Genomic DNA, 25,220 nt, shown 5'->3' with positions numbered 1-25,220 from the left:
TTGTCGGGCGTAAAGTGTATTATGACATTCAGGGGCGGTTCCAATATTCGATGTCTGAGCGTGCGTAACTTAGGGGCATAACCTTTTGACTTTGCACCCTCCCTCAGAACCGAAATTTATTTGATTTTAAGTGTTGGGAGGGGTGTTTGAGGGTACGCTGCTAACATTTTAACAAATTCTCGCCCGGAATGGTGCTTTTGAGCGTATTACATTATTTTGTTCTCCTATATCGAAATAAATAGTAAATTTGGACGATTTAAAGGGCCGAAGGGGGGGGGGGGGTCTTGGATCCGCTAGTGGCATTAATAACTTGGATTCCAAGAGTTAAGTCATTTAGGTTTTCTGCTCAATTAAAATTACTACGCGATCTACTTGCAGCATATTAAAATGTTGTTAAATACAAAATATTTCTAAACAATGTAAACCGTCCATAAACATCCGAGGTTGTTTTCGATAGAAAATGGCCGGATGTTCAAAATGACACCGAGAAGTTAGGGTCACACAACACTCAATATTTTTGTTTCATAAATTATATTGTGAATTGGCCGATTTGCACGACAAATAACACTCAGTTGTAGTGGTTTCACGACCCCAAACATAAGTATTTCGGATTAGTTCCACGTGTGTACTAATCTTTAACAACATAAGCGTACTAATTTACCTCATGCTTACCAAGTAAGTTAATGTATACAAAGTAACATGTACACCAAGTAACCTCATGTACACCAAGTAGCCTCATGTACACCAAGCTACCTCATGTACACCAAGTAAACTCATCAACACCAAGTTACCTCATGTACACCCAGTAACCTCAAGTACGCCAAGTAACTTCGTGTACACCCAGTAGCCTCATGTACACCCAGTAGACCCATGTGTACCAAGTAACATTACGTAGACCAAGTAACCTCGTGTACAGTAAGTAACCTCTTGTATAGTATGTAACCTCATGTACAGCCAGTTACCTCATGTACACCAAGTAACTTCATTTATACCAAGTAGCCTCATGTGTAGCAATTTACCTCATGCACACTCAGTAAACTCTGGTAACCGCACGTATAGCAATACCCTTATGACTGTGTACCAAGTTACCTCATTTAAACCAGGTGACATCAATAACATCAAGTAACCTTTAAAACACACAGTAACTTTATGTACACCAAGTAACGTCATGCACACCAAGTAACCTTGTGTATACAAAGTAACCTCATATTCACCAAATAACCACATAAACAAGTAACCTCATGTTCACCCTGTAAATCATAAACACCAAGTAACTTTATGTTAACCTAGTAACCTCATGTCCTACAAGTTACATCATGTACTACAAGGAATCTCATATACAATATCTAACCTTATGTGTACTAAGTGTTCCTTATACACAAAGATACCACATGGACACGAAACATCACGTACTAAAAGTTACCTCATATACACATGCATGTGCAGTATCCTCATCTGTACCAAGTAACCTCATGTGTACCAATCAACCACATTTGTACTATGTTATCTCATGTGAACCTAATGACCTCATATACACCAACTAACTTTATTAACTGTACCAAGTAATCTTATGTACACTAAGTAACCTCATGTACACCCAGAAACCTCATGTACACCAAGAAGCGTCATTCACACATATGCGCAGTAACCTCTTATGTACCAAGTAACATCAAGGGAATCAAAGTGACCTCATGTGTACCAAGTAACATCAAGGGAATCAAAGTGACCACATGTGTACCATGTGACCTCATGTACATCAGGTAACCTCCTGAACACTAAGTCCTCTCATGTGTATCATGTTATCTCAGTGTACAAAGTAACATCATGGTATTGGTCCAATTCGAAAATTCAGGTTGTTCATTTTTATACGGTATAAGATAAGCATTGAAAACTAGCATATAGCAATGTAGGATAAACAACAAATATAACATTTAAACAAATGATCTATGCAAATGCAAATTGATTAGCCAACAAGCTATGTGGTCCATTCTGATGTCAAAAAGTAAAGATGCCACACGTTGCTACGCCATCCGTGAAATATTTCGTGCTCACTCTGTGAAATTCTTCGAAATCTTACTCTGAAACAAACAATTATCCTCTTGTTTTCTTGCACCAGATCCATATTAAACCATCTAAGACAGTAGTGTTACAAACATATTTTCAGTTGTTGCTCATTTTTTTTTTTACAGCAGGTGTGTACTCTGATGTAAACCATCCCATTTTGTGTCAACTAAAAATATGACAGGTATAGTGATTGCTTTGTACGCATTGTCGCCATCGGAACTGTCGGCGTCAAACTTTTGTTTCTGATAACTTGTTTGGTGCAGAGCCTTCAAACTAGATGACCCTTAAGTATTTTGGGGCCAGTAGGTCAACATATGTCATGAACACATGAGCTCTCCTGACTTGTTCCACATTCAATTCACTGAATTATGTTTAAGTTTTATTTATAATGGTTTACATCACCAACATTTTTCATTTTAAAACTAACTATAGCTGCCACAGTGTAATGATTTTTTTAAACATGTTAATATGTTCATTTAATTATCATGGCAAATCAGCCTTTTGCTCTGAATAAAAATCTTGGAACAAGAACATGTTAACTTAATTGGGATTATACTCGTATGATATGAATTGTTTCATAAAACTGACATAATCACATTTTTTTTAGATTTGAAGTGGTTTCCACATCAACCCAGGTTTAGCAATGCCATTTCTATGTACAATTTACTTTGTATTGATAATTATGTTGAATAAAATAGTTGTTTACTGCCCGCCCATATACCGGGAGATCAGGTGATTGATCATTTTGCATGATAAGCCACTGAACCACTATATATACTTTAATAAGGCAAAATTTTCCCAAATGTTTTATGGTGATCCCTTTGTCCTTCATCTTCGGGGTCACACTTCAGTTTACGCACAATATCTTTTGACTACTTTTTTGAATCTCAATCTTGGAATTCTAGTTTTATAAGGTATAAGGTATAATTGTAAGGATTGTGTTTTATGGATTTATATGTTTTGATATTGTAATGTCTGAATTTAAGGATCATGAAAACTAGGCAATCAATAGACGAAATAATTATATTTGTAAGGTGTCAAGGTAACAGGTAAAACCCTACATTCGGTAAGAATATACATGTTTTCAAACTAACATATTGCTTAGGAACGTTTGTGTCAAGTCGTACAAATATGAACTCTTACCAAATACGATGCTTAAAGGCAAAATAATGTGTAACATAATAACATACTGCCTGTATTTGAAAAAAAAATAACTAGAAAGCGCTATTTAGCATTGGTAACCCCAAAACTTTCCTTAACTTCCCTCTGCCGCTCCAATGACAATCTGATCCGGCGACTCTGAATGAACGAACGTTCGATCAATGAATGAAAGGATGAAGAAATGCGTTGCTACACCTATAAGGGACAGAGAACCTAGAGATATGTACGCATATTGTTATATGCACATGTTAAACCTATTTTTGGTGACGCTGTGTGACAGTCAAAAACATTAAGCGATGCTCTTGACACTACTCAGGAGATACCTAATCTGCTCGAGCGTGGTGGACAACACATAGTGCTGCAGGGCTTCTCATTTATATATAAATATAATTTTAGATTATGCATGAAAAAACTGTTCTAACATGTAACCATCCTCAAATAAAAAAAAACGGAGAAGCACGATAGACCGCCATATGACTTCACACCTTACATATACTATGACCGCATCACAGTTAAATTGCCGATGGGCATTCCATGCGTAATATAGTAATGATGTTGATCAGAAACCATAACTATTGACCATATCCACTGTTTTGACGGGGCCAGAGCGTTATTGTCTGACAATGCCGAAATATTTGAACCCCTGATTTGTATAGAACATTTAAACGAACTGTCGTACTCCATCAGCAGCGTTTTGTTTGTATATCAAGGAAGGCACGCGAAGTGTTTGTTAATATATGTAGATATTGTTACGACGATAGATCTAGGAGACTGGAAACCCGAAGGTTTCCAGGAAAATGACCGAGTTCTTCTGCAAGAATAAGGGGATACCTGTTCTGTTGTTTTCAAAACACCATCCCGAGTTTTCGTCAAGGACTTTACGTTGTATTATAGATAATCGTTTGCGTTACTAGAACAGTCCATTCTGAAACGTGTTTCCAACTGTGTAAGAAAGGGCTACATGATCCTGAAATCTCTCCAAGCGTCCAGGTATTGCCCAACGTGTGTTGATCATGATGATATGAAACGAGTGCCAAGTTTCATCACAAGCTATCAGCTGAAGACCGCCTTCCTGTTTGAATTGGAGGTCGATCAGCTTGAAAATAAACAAGAAATTGACGAGGAGTTTCTTACACAAGATGATTCTAGAAAGATATCGATGCAATGGGCGTATAGAATAATCGACCACTTGGAGAAAAGGATTCAAAAATATTTTATGCTGTCATACTTCGATCCTAAAAGAAGTATATTTGGCATTGCTGGATCGGCAGAAAACTGGTTGCCGGATCCGAAAACACACGCTCAACAAGCTGCGCTGATAAGGAAATTGCTAAATATTTATGAAGAATTCGAGGGGCGTGTTATATATGAGGGACAGAGTTCTAAGTGAACTGAGAAACTGCAGTATGTGCGTATGCATACTTCACAAACCAGAAAGAAAATAAAATAACGACAATCCACGTGTATTGCGTATTACGTGTATAAATCATGTTCATGCTTTTGTTTATGATATTGCTGAAAGAACAATTATGTTGAACAATTTAGTTAATTCTTGATGGTTATAATAGAAAGCATTTATCTATGCTACTGATTAAATTATATTGAAATTCATCGTTTTGTTTCAGTTGTATGTCATCATCTTGCAGCAACTTCATTTCAATCATATTTTTTGTTTATTGAAGAAAACTTCAAGTAGATGCTTTAATCAAATCATCACATAGATTTGGGTTGAAACCGATTAAGAGAAATGTTTCTATCAACCAATAATTGTTCGGAATACTATTAAGAGGACAATATGGCGGATTTCAAAGAATAGAAAGGTTTAGATCTCTCACTAGAGGAAAACACTATGCTTCACGTATTTTCCCGCTCAACTTTTCAAGATCATAGTCGCTTATTAAAAATGTGAATAAGTTGTGTGTGCTCTTTGGCTGTATAGCTTGATAATATATATCCGGTTATAAAAAGCCGACACGAGGACACACGCGTAAGTCGGTAACGAGACTTGTCGCGCAAGCACGAGGGTCGGTGTTTTATCCTAACCACGGAAACATGATTGAAATTGTTTTTGCATATCGAAAATTACCAACTTCTTGAACATTGTCGTAGGAAAAGTTTTTTTGTTCATTTCACAAAAATAAAACGTATGCGACGTTTTTTACCATGAAGCGAAGTAATTTGAGTTCAAACGTTGATGCACGTGACTCATCTGGCATGGCCAGATGGGAATTTATAACACACCGGTTAGGTATTTAAGGTGAATTTAGCCATGCTGAAAATTCCATCTGGCACCCAGATGTGTCATGTGCAATACGCAACACTTGTTATTTCTGTTTAGGTATTGTAAATGACATGTGCATTATTATGTCCACACGATGCTGTATTTAGAAGTTAGCCGGGCTGTTGAGTGATAATTGGCCCGAGTCTCGGGCCATTATGAGCACGAGGGCCAATTATTACACAACGGCCTGGCTACGCCGTGTATTAACCTCTTTAATACATTTATTTGTCTTGTTTTGTAAGTTTTAAGTCTTCTTTTGAAAGTTTACCTGCAATCCAGTTGTGCATCCCTATTTCGTTCTGACTTGACTACGATGAGTAAACTCACTCTCAAATTAAATGAAGTTGTTGAAAGTGGGCCGAAAAGACAAACAACGTGTTTATGTTCCCATTCTAATTTCAATTGATCACCTTGAAAATGCCACAACACGTATATCCGATTTCATGTCATGAATGTCAAAATCAATTAAATAAAAATGAACATGTAGCATGTAGAAAGATTGTTTGTTCCTCGTATTATTAATTCAAACATGTATGTATATTTGTTGTTTTCAAGTAGATTCTAAATTCAATTTTACCGCTTCCTTTGTTTTGCTGCGTTCGTGTTTGTCTCCCTTTAGGATTTTATTCGTGAATATGTTCAGGCAGATAAATTAATTGTGAGTTTTAGTTTATAAAAATATACAGTCGTCAAATTTGATTTCAAGAATAAAACTGAATTCACGTGCGAACGTTCTACGGGCAGCAAAAAGGTTATCGATAATCAGCCCGGACCACAAAACTATTGATCGCTGAGTCATGCAAATAACTGCGGAATCCCTGTATAAATAAATTACTATATGTAGTAACATGTGTATTAATAAAATGAAATGTATGGGAAATACTAACGAAATACTTTACTCGACCACTGACTCAGTAAATGCTTATGAGTTATTTAAGTGGGCGGAGCATAGCGCTTTGCAAACAGTACCTGAGCAGTTGCCGGATTAGACAAGAGAAATAACTAAAGAATACTGAACATTTTCAAATAAAATTTCACATTAAGAAAATTAAACACCTGTTTCAAAATAAAATTCGATTAAAGACTTGTCGATTGAAAAATTATCAATGTTGTTTAGTGAAAAACCCAGATATAATGTGTCAAATTTATCCTCATTTTACCTTGCTTAAGTTTAATTTAATTAAGCTTTCAAGTAAAATATTTTATTGAAAGTAACAGTTTAAGTATTATTATTTTGCTCAAAAAATATTCAAAACAATAGCACCATAGTTAAAAATGGAAATCATTAGTATATAAAGCAACATAGAATTATAGAATTTTTGGCATTAAGACAGTCATTTGATAAACATATTTCATAATGACGTTGTGTGCTAAATTCAGATTATACTTTCGGTTTAACTGCATTTTGTAAATGCAATAAATGCTTTTTTGTTATTCTGGATATAATGACAAAAGTATAAATTTACATCACTTAAACATAATGGGACTTTAGCGCTTTTTTTAACAATTGGACAGATAAATCAGAGTGTCTGAACCCTTGTTTTTGCCCTATTCTAAAAACTAAATTATATCAGGGGTACCTTTATTGAACTGCCATGTCCGAATGCTGATTCTAATAAAGGACCCGTATATTTGCAATCTGGTGCCGAAACAAGTGAAATTAGTTTAATTAATTAAAAAATATAACAGTTTAAAATATATAACACAAAACTAAATAAAAGTTTGTGATTTGCTTCCGGGTTGAATAGTCTGTCTTTTCCAATGTTACGGCTTATAAAAAGTGACCTACTTTCACTTTCGAAAAAAGGGCAAAATCTAGCACATACACACATATGCTACCTTAATCAATGCATATAAGGTCATGAGCGATAACGAGTCAACATCTTATCAGCTATCCCGAGTGAATGCACTGCTTTCACGTCATCTTCTCGATCGATGTTATATTCTTAATGACCAATGTTTTGTAAGAGACTCGAAAGTTATTAAGACAAATCAAAACAGGGGAGATAAATGGGAGATTCAAGGAAAGGATGTTATGTTTCAGTTCTGACAGGTAACGATTCTTTGTTTATGTTCTATAGGAGAGGATGTTATGTTTATGTTTTTACAGGTAAGAAATCTATGTTTTAATTTAACAGGTAAGGATTCTATGCTTATTTGTTTACTGTTTTAACAGGTAAGGATGATTTGTTTCTGTTTTAACAGGTAAGGATGCTTTGATTCTGTTTTAACAGGTAAGGATGCTTTGTTTTTGTTTTAACAGGTAAGGATGCTTTGTTTCTGTTTTAACAGGCAAGGATGCTTTGTTTCTGTTCCAAAACGAGAGGATGGTATGTTTCTGTTCTAACTGGTACTGATGCTTTGTTTCTGTTTCAAAACGAGAGGATGGTATGTTTCTGTTCTAACTGGTATTGATTCTATGTTTCTGTTTTAAAACGAGAGGGTTGTATGTTTCTGTTCTCACTGGTATTGATTCTATGTTTCTGTTTTTAATACGAGAGGGTGGTATGTTTCTGTTCTAACAGGTACCGATTCTATGTTTCGTGTATAACACGAGAGGGTGGTATGTTTCTGTTCTAACTGGTACTGATGCTTTGTTTCTGTTTTAATACGAGAGGGTGGTGTGTTTCTGTTCTAACAGGTACTGATTCTATGTTTCGTGTCTAACACGAGAGGGTGGTATGTTTCTGTTCTAACAGGTACTGATTCTATGTTTCGTGTCTAACAAGAGAGGGTGGTATGTTTCTGTCCTAACAGGTACTGATTCTATGTTTCGTGTCTAACACGAGAGGGTGGTATGTTTCTGTTCTAACAGGTACTGATTCTATGTTTCGTGTCTAACACGAGAGGGTGGTATGTTTCTGTTCTAACAGGTACTGATTCTATGTTTCTGGTGAAATAAGAGAGGGTGGTATGTTTCTGTTCTAACAGGTACTGATTCTATGTTTCGTGTCTAACACGAGAGGGTGGTATGTTTCTCTTCTAACAGGTACTGATTCTATGTTTCTGGTGAAATAAGAGAGGGTGGTATGTTTCTGTTCTAACAGGTACTGATTCTATGTTTCGTGTCTAACACAAGAGGGTGGTATGTTTCTGTTCTAACTGGTACTGATTCTATGTTTTTGGTGAAATAAGAGAGGGTGGTATGTTTCTGTTCTAACAGGTACTGATTCTATGTTTCTGGTGAAATAAGAGAGGGTGGTATGTTTCTGTTCTGACGGGTAATGAGTCGTTGGTTCGAGTCTAACACGAAAGGATGTTATGTTTCTGTTCGAACTGGTATTGATTTTATGTTTCTGGTCTAATAAGAGAGGGTGGTATGTTTCTGTTCTAACCGGAACTGATTCTTTGTTTCTGGTCTAATAAGAGAGGGAGGTATGTTTCTGTTCTAACAGGTACTGATGCTATGTTTCTGGTCTAATAAGAGAGGGTGGTATGTTTCTGTTCAAACAGGTACTGATGCTGTGTTTTGTTCTAACAGAAGGGGGTGGTGTGTTTTATTTCGACAGATACTGATTCTATGTTTTGTGTCTAACACGAGAGGATAGTATGTTTCTGTTCTGACAGGTAATGAGTTCTGTTTCTATTCTTACATGAGATAATGTGTTGTTTCTGTACATGTTCTTACACGAGATAATGTTATGTTTTTGTACATGTTCTAAAACGATAGAATGTTATGTACATGTTTTTACACGAAATAATGTTTTGTTTCTGTGCATGTTCTAACACGAGATAATGTTTTGTTTCTGTACATGTTCTAACACGAGAGGGTGTTATGTTTCTGTCCATGTTCTTACACGAGATTATATTTTGTTTCTGTACATGTGCTTACAAGAGAGGGTGTTATGTTTCTGTTCATTTTCTTTCACGAGATAATGTTTGTGTCTGCACATGTTCTAACACGAGATAATGTTTTGTTTCTGTACATGTTATAAAACGAGAGGGTGTTATGTTTCTGTACATGTTCTTACACGAGAGGGTGTTATGTTTCTTTATAGCAGGTAAGAATGTGTTGTTTCTGTTCTAACACGATAGGATGCTGTGTTTGTCTTCTAACAAGTTGGGATACTTTTTCGTTGTTTAGTACTTCGATAAGAAAATTATAAGCGTAGTTGTTTTACATTCTTACGTTCTATTTTGTAGATTATGTTCATTTTGATTTTTTCTACACTACCAAATCTGATTGAAATATAATCTCCCAACATTTTTTTAATTTGATTTGCCTAAAGTTAATTTATACTTATATTTCAATTATGTGTACATTCTTTATAAATACAGGATAACTCACTAGAATAAAGTCAACAATAGTTTGATTTTTTTAACATACGCACCTTTGTTTCAGGAGTATGCATCGCCTTCATAGCTGTTGGTGTAGGATTGATCGTGCAGTACGTGAACTACAGGACGTCTGAATGTGTTTGTCCTGAAACATCAAAGTCGTCAAAGCAGAGCGATGGTATTGGAATGCTTCGACCAAATGCAAAAGGTAACAAGAAAGACAAATCTTGCCCAAATAACTTCGAAGGGAGAGGAGTTATGTTTTCTTACATATTTTAAACAGAAGTTTAATATATTTAATCTCAAAAAGGCCGTGAACACAGTTTGTGCCAAGTAAATTACTATATGTATTTTGTAAACAATGGTCATATATCGCATATCAAAACAATTGTAACATACTTTATGAGTTATATATACGTTTATAGTTTTCCCTCTTTTACAGTTTCGCATGATTACAAATTGTTTTACTTCGACTGTAGAGGGCGTGGTGAAATTGCCCGGATGATATTTGCATACGCTGGACATCCTTTTGTTGATAAGCGCATCGACTATGATGAAGAATGGCCTTCAATTAAATACGGTAAAAAATGTGAATTTTGTTTTATATCACACGTCTTCAGACATGTATTGCCTATCTTAACTCATAATACTACCACCAATACATAAATGTTTCACCATGTGCTGTTTTATATAGGCTGATAGTCATGGTAACTCAGAAAAAAATGGCCATAGTTACTTGACTGAGGATGAAAACTAATATTTTCACTTTAACTGTGTTATTTGTATGCCAATCGTAATTAAAATGGCCTTTCAGAGAATTTTTACCGAATGATCAGGGGCGTACCTGAAGCATTTTGAATAGTGCGCCAAAACGGTTGAGCGCGGTGTCAACAAGTCTAGGTCTTTCTATATTTAGGTCTGAATATGCTGTTAAAGGTCGGAGCGGGACCGGTGTCGTCGGCCGTGGGACATTCTTTTTTTTAGGAAAACAGTTATTAAGAAACTATTTTAGACCATTCTGAGCTAACATTAAGTACAATTACGACAAATATTACCAGTGATATACACCCTGTAAGCGTTTGAGTTTTATTTCCGATTTCGCGATTAAAGTACGCACATAGCCATTTCGGGGGATCTAAATTCATGTGTACGCACGGGCGTACTTGATTATGCCCAGGTTTGCCCATGGACACATCAAGACCCGCGAGTAATATAATGTTATCATAACTATAGGACAAGCCAAGCAGTCAAAAACACTAATTTGATCTTATTGAAGTATATACAGACCGAACATCAACATGAGACAACGAAATCAAAACAGTAGCTATTCAATACATTGTTTGCGCGAAAGAGGGTGGAGTGTTCAGAAATTTATTGTGCTATCAAAGTTGTAAATAACATCGTTGTTAGCTTTAAAAGGTGAACTATTTAATGATATACTCAGGGTTCAGCTGAAACAGTTGTCTCGAACCTTGTTAGAAATACTACAGATCACAAATGTGTCCATAAAAGTTCTAGAAAAATAAAGATTTGAAAGTTATCAATGAAGTCATTAACAACGTTAATAACTTCCAAGTAAAATCTGAACAATCAGCCCTATGTATTAACACACCTTTGAACAATCACAAATTGTATTTGTACTTTCAGATTTTCCCCAGTATGTTCTTCCAGTGCTTGAGATTGACGGGTCCAAAAATATAACACAGAGTATGGCCATAGCCGCCATCTTTCCAGAGAGTTTGGTAAGACATGTTTTGCTTAAGTTCATCATGGGCCGATCGTTCAGAACTTTGTTAAAGTTAACAACGTAATTTATGACAGCTTTGTCGTGAAAGTTAACAAGGATAACGTTAACAATGTTGTTCACTGTAACAAAGTTCTGAACAATCCGCCCATTGTTTTATAAAAACATTTTTGCTCTGTGTTGTGGATGGTGTTATACCTTCTTAACGACTGATGTTACAATCTTCTATTGATAGTTCTCATTTGTCTTTAATGATCATTAGAAGACAGCCTATATTTACAGTCAACGAAATTGCAGATAGGCAACCATTAAGTTCTCGGCTCAATCATTAAGAATTTCAACATTCGCTGGTGTTTAAAGGTCCGTCGACTGACACGCATCCTATACACACTCCCTGCGTCAGATTTTGAGTTGACAATGTGTCAGCCAATGAGGTTGTATTTTATGTGAGTTGGATCAACTGAATTAAAATCTTAATAAAAAGTTGGGCTCGATCGCTATGCTCACCCCGCCCATTCTTGATCTTAAAGATTTTAATTCATGTCATCTAATTAATACAAACAAAGAGAATTCAATGAGTTGTGAATTATAAGATACCAAATATATATTTGGGTATTTTGTGTTTGATTATAAAACCCGCATATATAAAGGCTAATACTTTAATATGTACTTAAATCATATGCTTTTTGTTTGTTTTGATCATTAAAGACAAATGTTAAACATAATTTAAATTAGCAAAATTAAGTTTAAAACACAGCATGAAACCGGTTTATTATGCGTCTTTAAATCAATAAAGGAGTCACTCAGTGGTAATGTTTCAAAACTATATTGTCGTATTGTCTAGGAATGTTTTAAACGCACATCGTAGATGAAAATAAGAATATATTATCTAAAGACTATTTTTCAGATATATATGGGAAAACTCCAACAGAACAAACAGTTATTGACGAAATTACAGAAACCGTTGCTGATATTTATAACTTTGCTCTCGAATTTCAAGTAGCTCCATCATCCCAAGAAAGGGTAAGACTACATATGTACAAATATATCAGTAATTTTTAAGCATTTTAAGGAAACAAATCAACAATTTGTATTTTAAATTACACTTTTATGAAATAACGTTGGACTATATATTGACACGCATATTGTTATATAGTGCAAAAGTACAGTGTTTTACAACACATTTATGAGATTGATGCCATGTATCATAAGTTAATTCTGGCGTATTGATATACTAACATACTTTTGCGTTTCATTACAGACACAGAAGAAGGCCGAGTTTTATAAAGTGGATTGTCCAAAGTTTTTAATGTTTCTTGAGAACCTTGTAGCTGAAACGGGGCAAAATGGTTTTGCTGTTGGTGATAGCGTAAGTCGGTTATGCATGTGTATTTATATATAATTGCTCAACCTATATCTAAAGCTGAAATAAAGATTGCTCGAAATGTTTGCTTCCATTGAAAACAGTAGGCATATCAATCACATACTCGAATCTTTAAAGAATGGTCAAGCAAATCCCAGGATCATTTGACATAGAGGTGAACAATACGCAAATACGTCGCAAGGGTCGGGTGTGGTCTAGTGATATGAATATTCGCCTCTACCAAGACGGTGTTGGTTTTATAACCATCAGGGGCTCTGTCCAGTTCATACAATGAACACTACAGTGACAAGCCTAGATGTCAAAATATCAAAAATAAGCACTGTTTAGAGTCACAAGGCGGGGCCGAAACGACAATTAAATAGTGTCACAAGGCGAGGCCGAAACGACAATGAAATAAAGACACAAGGCAGGCCGAAACGACAATGAAATAGAGACACAAGGCAGGGCCAAACGGCAATGAAATAGAGAAACAAGGCAGGGCCAAACGACAATGAAATAGAGACACAAGGCAGGGCCGAAACGACAATGAAATAGAGACACAAAGCAGGGCCGAAACGGCAATGAAATAGAGACACAAGGCGAGGCCGAAACGACAATGAAATAAAGACAAAAGGCAGGCTGAAACGACAATGAAATAGAGACACAAGGCAGGGCCAAACGGCAATGAAATAGAGACACAAGGCAGGGCCAAACGACAATGAAATAGAGACTCAAGGCAGAACCAAAACGACAATGAAATAGAGACACAAAGCAGGGCCGAAACGACAATGGAATAGAGACACAAGGCGGGGCCGAAAAGACAATGAAATAGAGACACAAGGCAGGGCCGAAACGACAATTAAATAGAGTCACAAGGCAGGGCCAAACGACAATGAAATAGAGTCACAAGGCAGGGCCGAAACGACAATGAAATAGAGTCACAAGGCAGGGCCGAAACGACAATGGAATAGAGACACAAGGCAGGGCCGAAACGACAATGAAATAGAGACACAAGGCGGGGCCGAAAAGACAATGAAATAGAGACACAAGGCAGGGCCGAAACGACAATTAAATAGAGTCACAAGGCAGGGCCAAACGACAATGAAATAGAGTCACAAGGCAGGGCCGAAACGACAATGAAATAGAGTCACAAGGCAGGGCCGAAACGATAATGAAATAGAGACACAAGGCAGGGCCGAAACGACAATGAAATAGAGACACAAGGCAGGGCCGAAACGACAATGAAATAGAGTCACAAGGCAGGGCCGAAACGACAATGGAATAGAGACACAAGGCAGGGCCGAAACGACAATGAAATAGAGTCACAAGGAAGGCCAAACGACAATGGAATGAATAGAGACACAAGGCAGGGCCGAAACGACAATAGAATAGAAACACAAGGCAGGGCCGAAACGACAATGAGGCAGGGCCGAAACGACAATGAAATAGAGACACAAGGCAGGGCCAAACGACAATGAAATAGAGACACAAGGCAGGGCCGAAACGACAATGAAATAGAGACACAAGGTGGGGCCGAAACGACAATGAAATAGAGACACAAGGCGGGGCCGAAAAGACAATGAAATAGAGACACAAGGCAGGGCCGAAACGACAATTAAGTAGAGTCACAAGGCAGGGCCAAACGACAATGAAATAGAGACAAGGCAGGGCCGAAACGATAATGAAATAGAGACACAAGGCAGCGGCCGAAACGACAATGAAATAGAGACACAAAGCAGGGCCGAAACGACAATGAAATAGAGTCACAAGACAGGACCGAAAGGACAATGAAATAGAGACACAAGGCAGGGCCGAAACGACAATGAAATAGAGACACAAAGCAGGGCCGAAACGACAATTAAATAGAGACACAAGGCAGGGCCAAACGACAATGAAATAGAGTCACAAGGCAGGGCCGAAGCGACAATGAAATAGAGTCACAAGGCAGGGCCAAACGACAATGAAATAGAGTCACAAGGCAGGGCCGAAACGACAATGATATAGAGACACAAAAGTATAAACAACACATACATGAAAACAAACATCTCAAAAATACACCATACGCATCAAAATAACCATATCTATAAATGATGGGAATAGCGCCTAAGAACGGTCTTCACCTAACAAAAAGGACACAGTACCGGGTTCGACACAGAACACAAAATTGGGAATGAATTATATCAGCTTTCTGCTATCGGCACAATAGAGCTAAATTAAAACAATGTAAGTCAAAACTACTAACGCTATGAGGGACATAGTTTCAACCCTGGACATCGTCTCTCTCTCTCGAGAGTGATTCCATAAGTTTTCAGCTCTCGTCATAATCGAGTTAAAATAGATTAATTAAAACTAAAGGTACTTAAAGTGACACAAAACCAATACATACAATTGTAAAACAAGCATCAATTTTGACTGATAAACCTTTAACTGCTTACTAAATAATGCCTTTATGGAAAATATTAAATACTGATAACAAGAGTATAACCGTGTATTTACTAGCTGAAATCGCAAAAACATTAAATGATTGGTGAAAATTAAAAAAATTACTGTGATCTACTATCGTCTCATAAGGTAGAAATACCGTGTTTTATGCACCTTTCTTGCAAATTAAACTCGGTATTATTCATAATTACCATTGTTTTCGACATTTATTCATCCTTTTTGGAAAATTTAAACAATTATATTAATTGTGGCAAACCTTATTTGAGAGTAAGACTGCATCTTTAAACAACAATATATATTTCTCTATCACTGTTCATAATGGCCTTCACAGTTCACAGTTGCTGATTTGATGCTGTTCGTCTACATTGAACATGCGGAAGCACATTTTACACCACCCGATGCGCCAATGCTGAAAAACTATTCGCTTCTCGACCGGAACCGGAAATTGGTTTCGTCAATTCCAAGGATACAGGAATACCTTCAGAAAAGACCGGAACAAGATCTGTAGTGATTCAAGTTTAAAAAAGTGTTTGTATAAAATAAAGAAACAAGGAGCCCAGTCTTATCGTATTCTAAAGAAACAGAGGGACCAGTCTTGATCGTATGACAGTAAAGTTGGTAGGTAGTTGGTAGTTGGGGATTCGAATATTCAACTACTTGCTAGTTGCCAGTTGGGAATTCGAAAAATCAGAGTTAGATGTTGATGTTGATATTAAGCAACTCTACTATTTCCAGTCGATTATTCGCGAATATTCAACTACCAACCAGTTGATAGTTGGGGATTAAGATGTTTGTCTTTTTTATGGTTAAAAGGTACACATGTTAAGAAATCAAACAGTTGTTGGTGTTTTATTCATGTGTATCGTCGTGTCGTACTAAACACAGTTTTAAATCACTTTTATTCGTATACTCGCCAGTTTAATATTCAACAATTTTCGCGAATATTTAACTACTTACCAGTCAGTAGTTTGGAATTCAAATTATGTCTATATCTATGGTTTTAAAGGTCACATGTGGAAAAAATAAAACGTCAAATGTTTGTTTAGGCATGAACACATATATATCTACGTCACAAACACTGGTTTTATTCGCAAGTCGGATAATCGACCATTTCAAGTCGATTATTCGCGAATATTCAACTACTAACCAGTCAGGAGTTAGGGATTCAGATTATGGCTATATATATATATATATATATATATATATATATATATATATATATATATATATATATATATATATATATATATATATATATATATATATATATATATATATATATATATATATAGTCTTAAAGATTACATATTGAAAGATCAAACGCCATATGTTTGTTTATCCATGTATACATATTTATCTTCGTAACAAACACCGGTTTAAATTTACTTTTATTCGTATATTCGCCAGTCGGATATTCGACCATTTCCAGTCGGTTATTCGCGAATATTCAACTACCAATCAGTTGCTAGTTGGGGATTCATTTTTTTCTCTCCTTTTTATGGTTAAAAGATACACATGTAAGGAATTCAAACAGTTCTTGTGTTTTAATTCATGTACACATATGTTTTTTGTGACAAACACTGGTTTTATCCGCTATTTCTCCGCAAATACTCCACTACCAACCAGATGCTAGTTGGGGATTTAGTTTTATTCATGTACACATTTGTATCTTTGTGACAAACACTGGTTTTATTCGCTATTGTTCGTTCATCCGCCAGTCGTTTTGAGTTTAAACATATAAACAAGACTTGCAATATGAAATACATTAACTGTAAATTCATTCAATTTCAAAACATTGTTACAGAACTTTGATTTTTATCAACATGTATTGGGTTGTGATTCAAATTACGTATATCAGCATAATATGTTAGTCTATGTTTTATTCTTCTACTTATGCTTGTTATCTTGAAATAAAACAGTTTTCAAACAAAACATTTCACACAAAACAGTGTTTCTGTAGTTTATGTACGGAATTCTACAAAATGATACATAATAAGTTACGTTTTTTTGTTGTCTGTTTGCATTATTTGATCTTATTATTGCCATATTCCAGATATTCCTACTCCTCATTGTTCAAATTGCCAAACATGTTTACCATAACATCACAGTTCGCACCGTTTGAATGTTCTGGCATTTAAATTTAAAGTGGTGTTTATACTTTATGACACAAATGAAAAATAAAAAAGGTTTCTCTGCATGTATTTCCTTTTTTAAATCCTCTAGACTTTTGATATGATGTAATCAAATAACAATTTCATAAGTTACAGCCCTTTGTTATAGCGATACCATGTTAGAAATACCAACTAAAGTACATGATTTGATCTACATGACATAGGGCGTAGCAATATGTAATCAAGTAAGTATCAGAACGTTTACAAACACGAACGGTATTATATCTCTCATTTTACAAACTAAGCACCTGGTGTATATCAATATTTCAGAAAAAAAGTAATTATATTGGTCAAATTTGATAGATTTGAGATTGAGATTTTACCTAACTTTCTTCGTAATATTAATTCATGTATAGCTTAAAGGTATCTCCCAGTGGCAAATCCAGGATTATTGCTTGTGATCCAGAGGGTGTAAGTTATTAAATAAGGGCAAACATTTTAGGTTGCGGCCCTCCTTCAGAATTAGAATTGGTATTACTAAGATTATTGACAGGGGATCCATATAATAATGTAGTTATTCGTTTTAGTACAATAAGATGCTGCGTACACAACTTCAACTTAGTAACTTGCGGCCACAACTTAGTATCTTGTGGCCACGACTAAGTAGCTTGCGGCCAAATCTTAGTAACTTGAGCCCACGACTTAGTAACTTTGGCCACGACTAAGTAACTCTTGGCCACAACTTAAAAACTTGAGGCCACAACTCAGTAAAGTGAGTGTGTGTATGAGGTAACTTTTAGTACTTGAGGTTTCGGGGCGTACATACGGTTACTTGGTGTACATGAGGCAACTTGGTGTGTATACGGAATACTTAGAACACATAAGGTTAGAAATTGTACATGAGATTACTTTGTCTAAATAAGGTAGCTTGTAGGACATGAGGTCACTTGGTGAACATGCGGTTACTTGGTGTACATGAGGCTACTTGGTGCACATGCGGTTACTTGGTGTACATGCGGTTACTTGGTGTACATGAGGTTACTTGGTGTACATGACGTTACTGGGTGTGCATGAGGTTACTGGGTGTACATGGCGTTACTTTTAGTTTACTTTGTGTACATGAGGTCACTTGGTGCTAATGCGGTTACTTGGTGTACATGAGGATACTGGGTGTACATGAGGCTACTGGGTGTACATGAAGTTACTGGGTGTGCATGAGGTTACTTGGTGTACATGAGGTTACTGGGTGTGCATGAGGTAACTGGCTGTATATGACGTGACCGGTTGTGCATGACGTTATTTGATTTACTTAAGGTAACTTGGTGTTCACGAGGTTACTTGGTGTACATGAGGTTACTGGGTGTACATGAGGTTACTGGGTGTACATGAGGTTACTGGGTGTGCATGAGGTAACTGGCTGAACATGAGGTAACTGGCTGTACATGACGTTACTTGGTTTATTTAAGGTTACTGGGTGTTCACGAGGTTACTTGGTGTACATGCGGTTACTGGGTGTACATGAGGTTACCGGGTGTGCATTACGTTACCTGAAGTACATAAGGTCACTGGGTGTTCATGAGATTACTTGATGTACATGAAGTTACTGGGTGCACATGAGGTTACTTGATGTACATGAGGTTACTGGGTGTACATGAGGTTACTTGGTATAATTAAGGTTACTTGATGTACATGAGGTTGTTTGGTGTGCATGTGGTTACTTGGTGTAATTGAGGTTACTGGGTGTACATGAGGTTACTGTGTGTGCATAAGGTTACTCGGTGTACATGACGTTACTTGGTGTACATGAGGTTACTGGGCGTATATGAAGTCACTGGGTGTACATGAGGTTACTTCGTGTGCATGACGTTACTGGGAGTACATGAGGTTACTGCGTGTACATGAGGCTATTAGGTGTACATGAGGTTACTAAGTATGAATCAGGTTATTTGGTGTACATGACGTTACTGGGTGTGCATGAGGTTACTGGGTGTTCATGGCGTTACTTGGTATACATAAGGTTAATGTGTGTACATTAGTTTACTTTGTGTACATTAGGTTTTTTGGTGTCATGAGGTTACTTGGTGTATATGAGGTTACTTGGTGGAAATGAGGTTACTGGGTGTACATGAGATTACTGGGTGTACATGAGGTTACTGGGTGTAAATGAGGTTACTGGGTGTGCATGAGGTAACTGGCTGAACATGAGGTAACTGGCTGTTTATGACGTTACTTGGTTTATTTAAGGTTACTGGGTGTACAAAAGGTTACTGGGTGTACATGAGGTTACCGGGTGTGTATTACGTTACCTGAAGTACATAAGGTCACTGGGTGTTCATGAGATTACTTGATGTACATGAAGTTACTGGGTGTACATGAGGTTACTTGATGTACATGAGGTTACTTGATGTACATGAGGTTACTGGGTGTACATGAGGTTACTTGGTATAATTAAGGTTACTTGGTGTACATGAGGTTGTTTGGTGTGCATGTGGTTACTTGGTGTAAATAAGGTTACTGGGTGTACATGAGGTTACTTGGTGTGCATGAGGTTACTGGGTGTACATGACGTTACTTGGTTTAAATGAGGTTACTTGGTGTGGATGAGGTTACTTGGTGTACATGAGGTTACTTGGTGTTCATGACGTTACTGGGAGTACATGAGGTTACTGCGTGTACATGAGGCTACTAGGTGTACATGAGGTCACTAAGTATGAATCAGGTTACTTGGTGTACATGACGTTACTGGGTGTGCATGAGGTTACTGGGTGTTCATGGCGTTACTTGGTATACATAAGGTTAATGTGTGTACATTAGTTTACTTTGTGTACATTAGGTTTTTTGGTGTACATGAGGTAACTTGGTGTATATGAGGTTACTTGGTGTAAATGAGGTTTCTTGGTGTACATGAGGTTACTTGGTGTACATAAGGTTGCTTGGTGTAAGTGAGGTTACTTGATGTCCATGAGGTTACTGTGTGTACTTGAGGTTACTTTGAGTAAATGAGGTTACTGAGTGTAATTGAGGTTACTTGTCGTACTTGAGATTACTTGGTGTACAATATGGTTACTTGGTACTTATTTTATTACTTGGTGTATATGTTACTTAGTATACATGAACTTACTTGGTAAACTTGGGTCGGATTAGTACCTTAAGTTGTTATGGTTAAGTACACACGTGGAAATTTCTTCATAAATAGTTATGTTCGGAGTCGTGAAACCGCTACAACTGAGTGTTATTTTTCGTGCATCCGGCCATTTTCTATCGATAACAACCTCGGATGAATATGGACGGTTTACATTGTTAGAAATATTTTTGAACACCCTTCAGCCATCCCCCCCCCCCACACACACTTCAAATCGTCCAAGTTTAGTTTTTAATTTCGATAAAGGAGAGAAAAAAATGTAATACGCTCAAAATGCACCAATTCGGGCTGGAAAGTGTTAAAATAAATCGCAGAGTACTTTCAAACACCCCTGCTCACACTTTAAACCAAATAAATTTCGGTTCTGAGGGAGGATTGCAAGTCAAAATGTTATGCCCCTAAGTTACGCACCCTCATATATCGAATCATGGATCCGCCCCTGAATGCCATGGTACACTTAACGCCCGGCAATCAATTTGAACTAACAAAATGCATATTAAACACAGCAACTTTTCTATGGATGTACCGGCATACACCCGAGGTTGATTTCGATGGAAAATGACCGAGGTATTCCGAATCGTGACATTTCGGCAGTCTTCGGCAAGCTCGGGATATATTTATTTCGTTGTGCATTTCGAGTGTAGAAAGGCCTACTAAACCAGAAGTCGTGAACTCCTATTGATATTAATACGGGACACAATCTCGGCATGATTAAAATGTGGTTTGGATTTGAAGAACAATAGTGTTAATTAAGCAAGATTGTAACAACGCTTATCATTTGGATATTGTGTAATATGTCAGTGTGACATTGATTGTAATTTGTGGTTTCTTCTTATCAGTACAAAACAATTTACTTCCTTGTAACAAAATAAACAAACGTGGCTGAATGAACATTTATTTGATTTAGTTCGTGAATTTTTTGAAACTCAAGAGAGAAAATGGAAAATAATTATGGATCATCACTCACTTTCTTCCCATAGATGGTGTTGAGGTTCGAGAAGTACTAGACCTCAGTGCTATTGTTCGTTGAAATGGGTCAATTCGCTATAAAATATACAGGAAAAGTACTTCCTACAACTATTCGGCAATCTTCGGTAAGCTCGGAATAGACAATCGTTACCACTCGGCAGTCTTCGGCAAACCTCGTGGGAAGGCCCACTGGACAGTCGATAACTATTCGAAATGTTTACACAGGAATAAAATAAGGCATGTTTAAAATCATTTTTGTATAATTTGAAAAATGATTGTAAATTTAGTACGGTTGTGACTACGCTTATCATTTTGATATCGTGTTATATAGCAGTGTGGATTTGATCGAAATATTGGTTTTCTTCGTATCAGCGGAGTACAAAATAATTAACTTCCTAGTTACAAAATAAACAGAAACTGACTGTGTGAACTAGTTTGTGTGTCATTTTTAATCTCAAAAGCGAAAATGGCTTCTAAGTTTGAATCATCCATTCAGAGGGGCTGTGACTTCATTCATGATTTTTCCTGCTCTCCGTGTGAAGAGAACGGATTTAACACCGAAGCTGACCATTATTGTACTCAATGCATGAAATATTACTGCCAAAACTGTGTTCTAAAACATGACGTATTATATCAGAAGCACGCAGTGCTCGGCCGGAAGGACGTGAAGAAATGGGAGGCAGCCCCAGGGGCGGTGGACGCCCTGGAGAGATGCGGGATGCATCGCGGGGAGGCACTGAAGTTGGTATGTGCCGACCATGACCAGCTGTGCTGCCATGTGTGCGTCGCCGTGGACCACAGGTATGTAAGAAATATGACAATTTAAAAGTGCACTAAATGGGTATATGCATTATTATTATTATTATTATTATTATTATTATTATTATTATTATTATTATTATTATTATTTATGCATTATAAGGTTAAACTCATTTGACTTTTAAACAAAACAAAGCTTACGATTTGTAAATATTAAAGAAATATCAGCCTTTATATATAATATATTTCATTAAATAGCTACGTGGTCACAAATTCCCCAGATAAAAGAGTACAAAATATCATTTATATTTTTTAATCCGTATACACATCATATGCCTTTTTGGCTAAGATAATGGCGCACGACATAGGTTGAGGCAATAATATTTTATTGTTTTTATTTATTATTATTTTTAACTTATTCTTCTGTTCATGATTAAAACAAAAAAAAACTTATTTTTGAGTACATTTAACAAAAATATTAGTCTTTGAACATGCAAATGGTGATTTCAATTAATAGCTACGTGGCCACAAATTCCCCAGTTTATAAAGAAAAACCCACTGAATCTGTACACAAATATTTCTTTTCGGTTTTGATCAATCAAGTCAAATTAATAAAGCATTATAATGCATTTAAAAATTAAAGGAAATCATTTTTGCATCAACCTATATGGTGCGCCTTTAAGACACAAAACGGTAACTAATCTATATGTTATTGCGACAAATTTTTAATCATATTCTTTAACATTGTCCCACATAACAAGTTCATTTTCAGTTTATGCATATCTGATTACAAATGTTTCAAAACTTCTTTGTTTCAGACAATGTTCCAAAATCCATCCCATTCCAGATGTAGCAAAAGGAATTCAGAGAAATATTGAGTTTCAGCAAATTCCAAAGAAGATCGCTGAACTTGAAAAGCAATTCGAGCTGATGAAAGAAGCACGAATGAAGAATACGACATCTCTGAAAAAGACGAGGACAGCCATTTCTGATGAAATTAAAACCATACGTAAAAAGATCAACGAAATCCTTGATAAGATTGAGAAGACAACTTTACAAGACTTGGACGGAATAATAGCTAAACTTGAAAAAAATATAAAGAAAGATATCGAAACTTGTGATAAAATGACTATTGAACTGCAAAACATGATTGCCGCTTTTCAAACAAAATCAAAATCAAGCGAGTCAAAATCATATATTGCGTACAGAAAGAGCCAGGATATGATTTCACAAGCAAACGATCATCTTCATGGCATATCCACCATTGAGTGTTACAATGTAACATTTCAAGCCAATAACCTTATCGAAGAACTTTTATCTTCAATAAAGACGTTTGGAGCGATTGAAGAACAAACTGTTACGATTAAACAGCGAAAAGATCCCCTTTCCGATCCAAACCACGTCTTCAGTGTTGAAGAGTACAAGGAGTACAACGTGAAGATGAGTGATATCCGTGGTGTATGTGAATTGTCTAGTGGAGAGTTTGTCATAGCAGACTGGGGTAATTGTAAAGTGAAGCTCCTGGACAAGGAGTACAGGGTGATCGACCACTGTGATGTCCCGTGGGATCCATATGACGTGTGCCACATTGACGGAAATGAAGTGGCCGTTTGTGTTAACAGTGGTCATGCTGATAGACGAGGACTTTATCTCATTAATGCTACGAAAGGGAAACTCGTAACTACGAGGAAGTTAAGCTTCACCCATGGATGTAATGCCGCAGCTCACTATGGCGGCCAGCTTTACATCTCCTCCAGTGACGCCCTGTACATCTACACGATGTCGGGAAAGAAAGTGAAGACGCTGTACGAGGACTTCGGTGTGATTATCACAGTGATGAAATGTGCCATCAGTAACGACGGGAAGACAATCTACATCACAAACTCCAGTAAACATCAACTGATCACCCTAGACAACAAGGGCAACAAGCTGGCCTTACTCACTGACCCTGACATGAAACATCCTACCGGAGTACACGTGACACCTGCTGGACACGTGTTCGTCTGCTGCGAAGGCTCCAACACAGTGCTGCAGGTTGACAACGACGGGAAGAAAAAGTTGACCACACTGGCAAGTAAGAGAGACGGACTGAACAAACCGCGTGATTTATTCTTCAGCAGCCGCACTTTCTCTCTGATTGTTGGTGGATGGAACGGCACACTTCTTGTTATCAAGTTAAATTAAAACTAAAAACTTTTAATGTTTGATTTGGTACTATCGAACAGGAATCTTCCATATTTTTATTGCAAAGTATATTGTAGTATTGTCATACATGTATATAATTGTTTTGTTTAGACCGCATGGTATAAGTAATATGATATGAATCCAAAAGCATCTTGTGAATACTTATATTTTATCATATTTTGGACAATTTATATCCAAGAAACTACAAACGAAATATTATATATATATATGTTTTATTTGATGAATGTAGTCTGTTCAATTTTCGTGTATATATATATAACACCGTCATATTGACTTATTCAATTTAAATATAATGATGATTTACTTGCATACTATACATACAGGTGAATTGCAATAAAAAATAATAAAACAATCTCTTTATTCAATGTCGGAGATATGGTTCACGTGAACGATCAGAAAATCAGAAAATCATATTTTGAAAAATGCATACTAGATTTCAAACGTATCCTGAAATTAATTTTGAAGGACGTATTCTCAAGAACACAAACCAAGAGCACAACATACATATCATGTATACCATCGACAGTCTCGGTTAGATTGAGACTTACATCTCACGTAAAACATAGGCAGACAAGGTTATATTGACACTTACATCTCACGTATAACATCGAAAGTTTTGGATAGATTGAGATTGACATCTGACGTGTATCATCGAGAGTCACGGTTTGATTGACACATCTCACATTTTCAATTGGAATGAG

At 36.6% G+C, this 25,220-nt stretch overlaps 1 protein-coding gene, 1 long non-coding RNA gene and 1 pseudogene across 3 annotated transcripts; 2 read left to right on the top strand and 1 right to left on the bottom strand.

Moving 5' to 3' along the window:
- Nucleotides 1–3,985: 3,985 nt before the first annotated feature.
- On the bottom strand, nucleotides 3,986–21,670 carry LOC128216787 (uncharacterized). Its single transcript, XR_008258137.1, has 3 exons — nucleotides 21,554–21,670; nucleotides 9,838–9,929; nucleotides 3,986–4,321 (listed from the first exon to the last, which is right to left on the bottom strand). It is a non-coding gene; the product is annotated as an uncharacterized LOC128216787 (long non-coding RNA).
- LOC128216786 (glutathione S-transferase-like) lies at nucleotides 7,409–16,396 on the top strand (annotated as a pseudogene).
- Nucleotides 21,199–24,847, top strand: LOC128216785 (uncharacterized). 2 transcript variants are annotated; one of them, XM_052923450.1, is made up of 3 exons: nucleotides 21,199–21,792; nucleotides 22,193–22,356; nucleotides 23,133–24,847. In XM_052923450.1, exons 2-3 carry the CDS (start codon nucleotides 22,274–22,276, stop codon nucleotides 24,496–24,498), a joined length of 1,449 nt encoding a protein of 482 aa, XP_052779410.1. In that variant the 5' UTR covers nucleotides 21,199–21,792; nucleotides 22,193–22,273; the 3' UTR covers nucleotides 24,499–24,847. The 2 variants fall into 2 exon arrangements, with proteins under 2 accessions (XP_052779410.1, XP_052779409.1); XM_052923449.1 differs by having other exon boundaries at nucleotides 21,199–22,356.
- Nucleotides 24,848–25,220: the final 373 nt, after the last annotated feature.

The sequence above is a fragment of the Mya arenaria genome, chromosome 14, assembly GCF_026914265.1.
Source record: "Mya arenaria isolate MELC-2E11 chromosome 14, ASM2691426v1".
NCBI lineage: Eukaryota > Metazoa > Mollusca > Bivalvia > Myida > Myidae > Mya > Mya arenaria.
This window is presented reverse-complemented; position numbering and strand designations above follow the sequence as displayed.

Bases quoted from the DNA above. Each gene is read 5' to 3' on its own strand.
- LOC128216785 (XM_052923449.1), top strand. From the start codon at position 22,022: ATGGCTTCTAAGTTTGAATCATCCATTCAGAGGGGCTGTGACTTCATT. The intron at 22,357-23,132 runs GTATGTAAGAAA...TCTTTGTTTCAG, and splicing joins TGCGTCGCCGTGGACCACAG to ACAATGTTCCAAAATCCATC.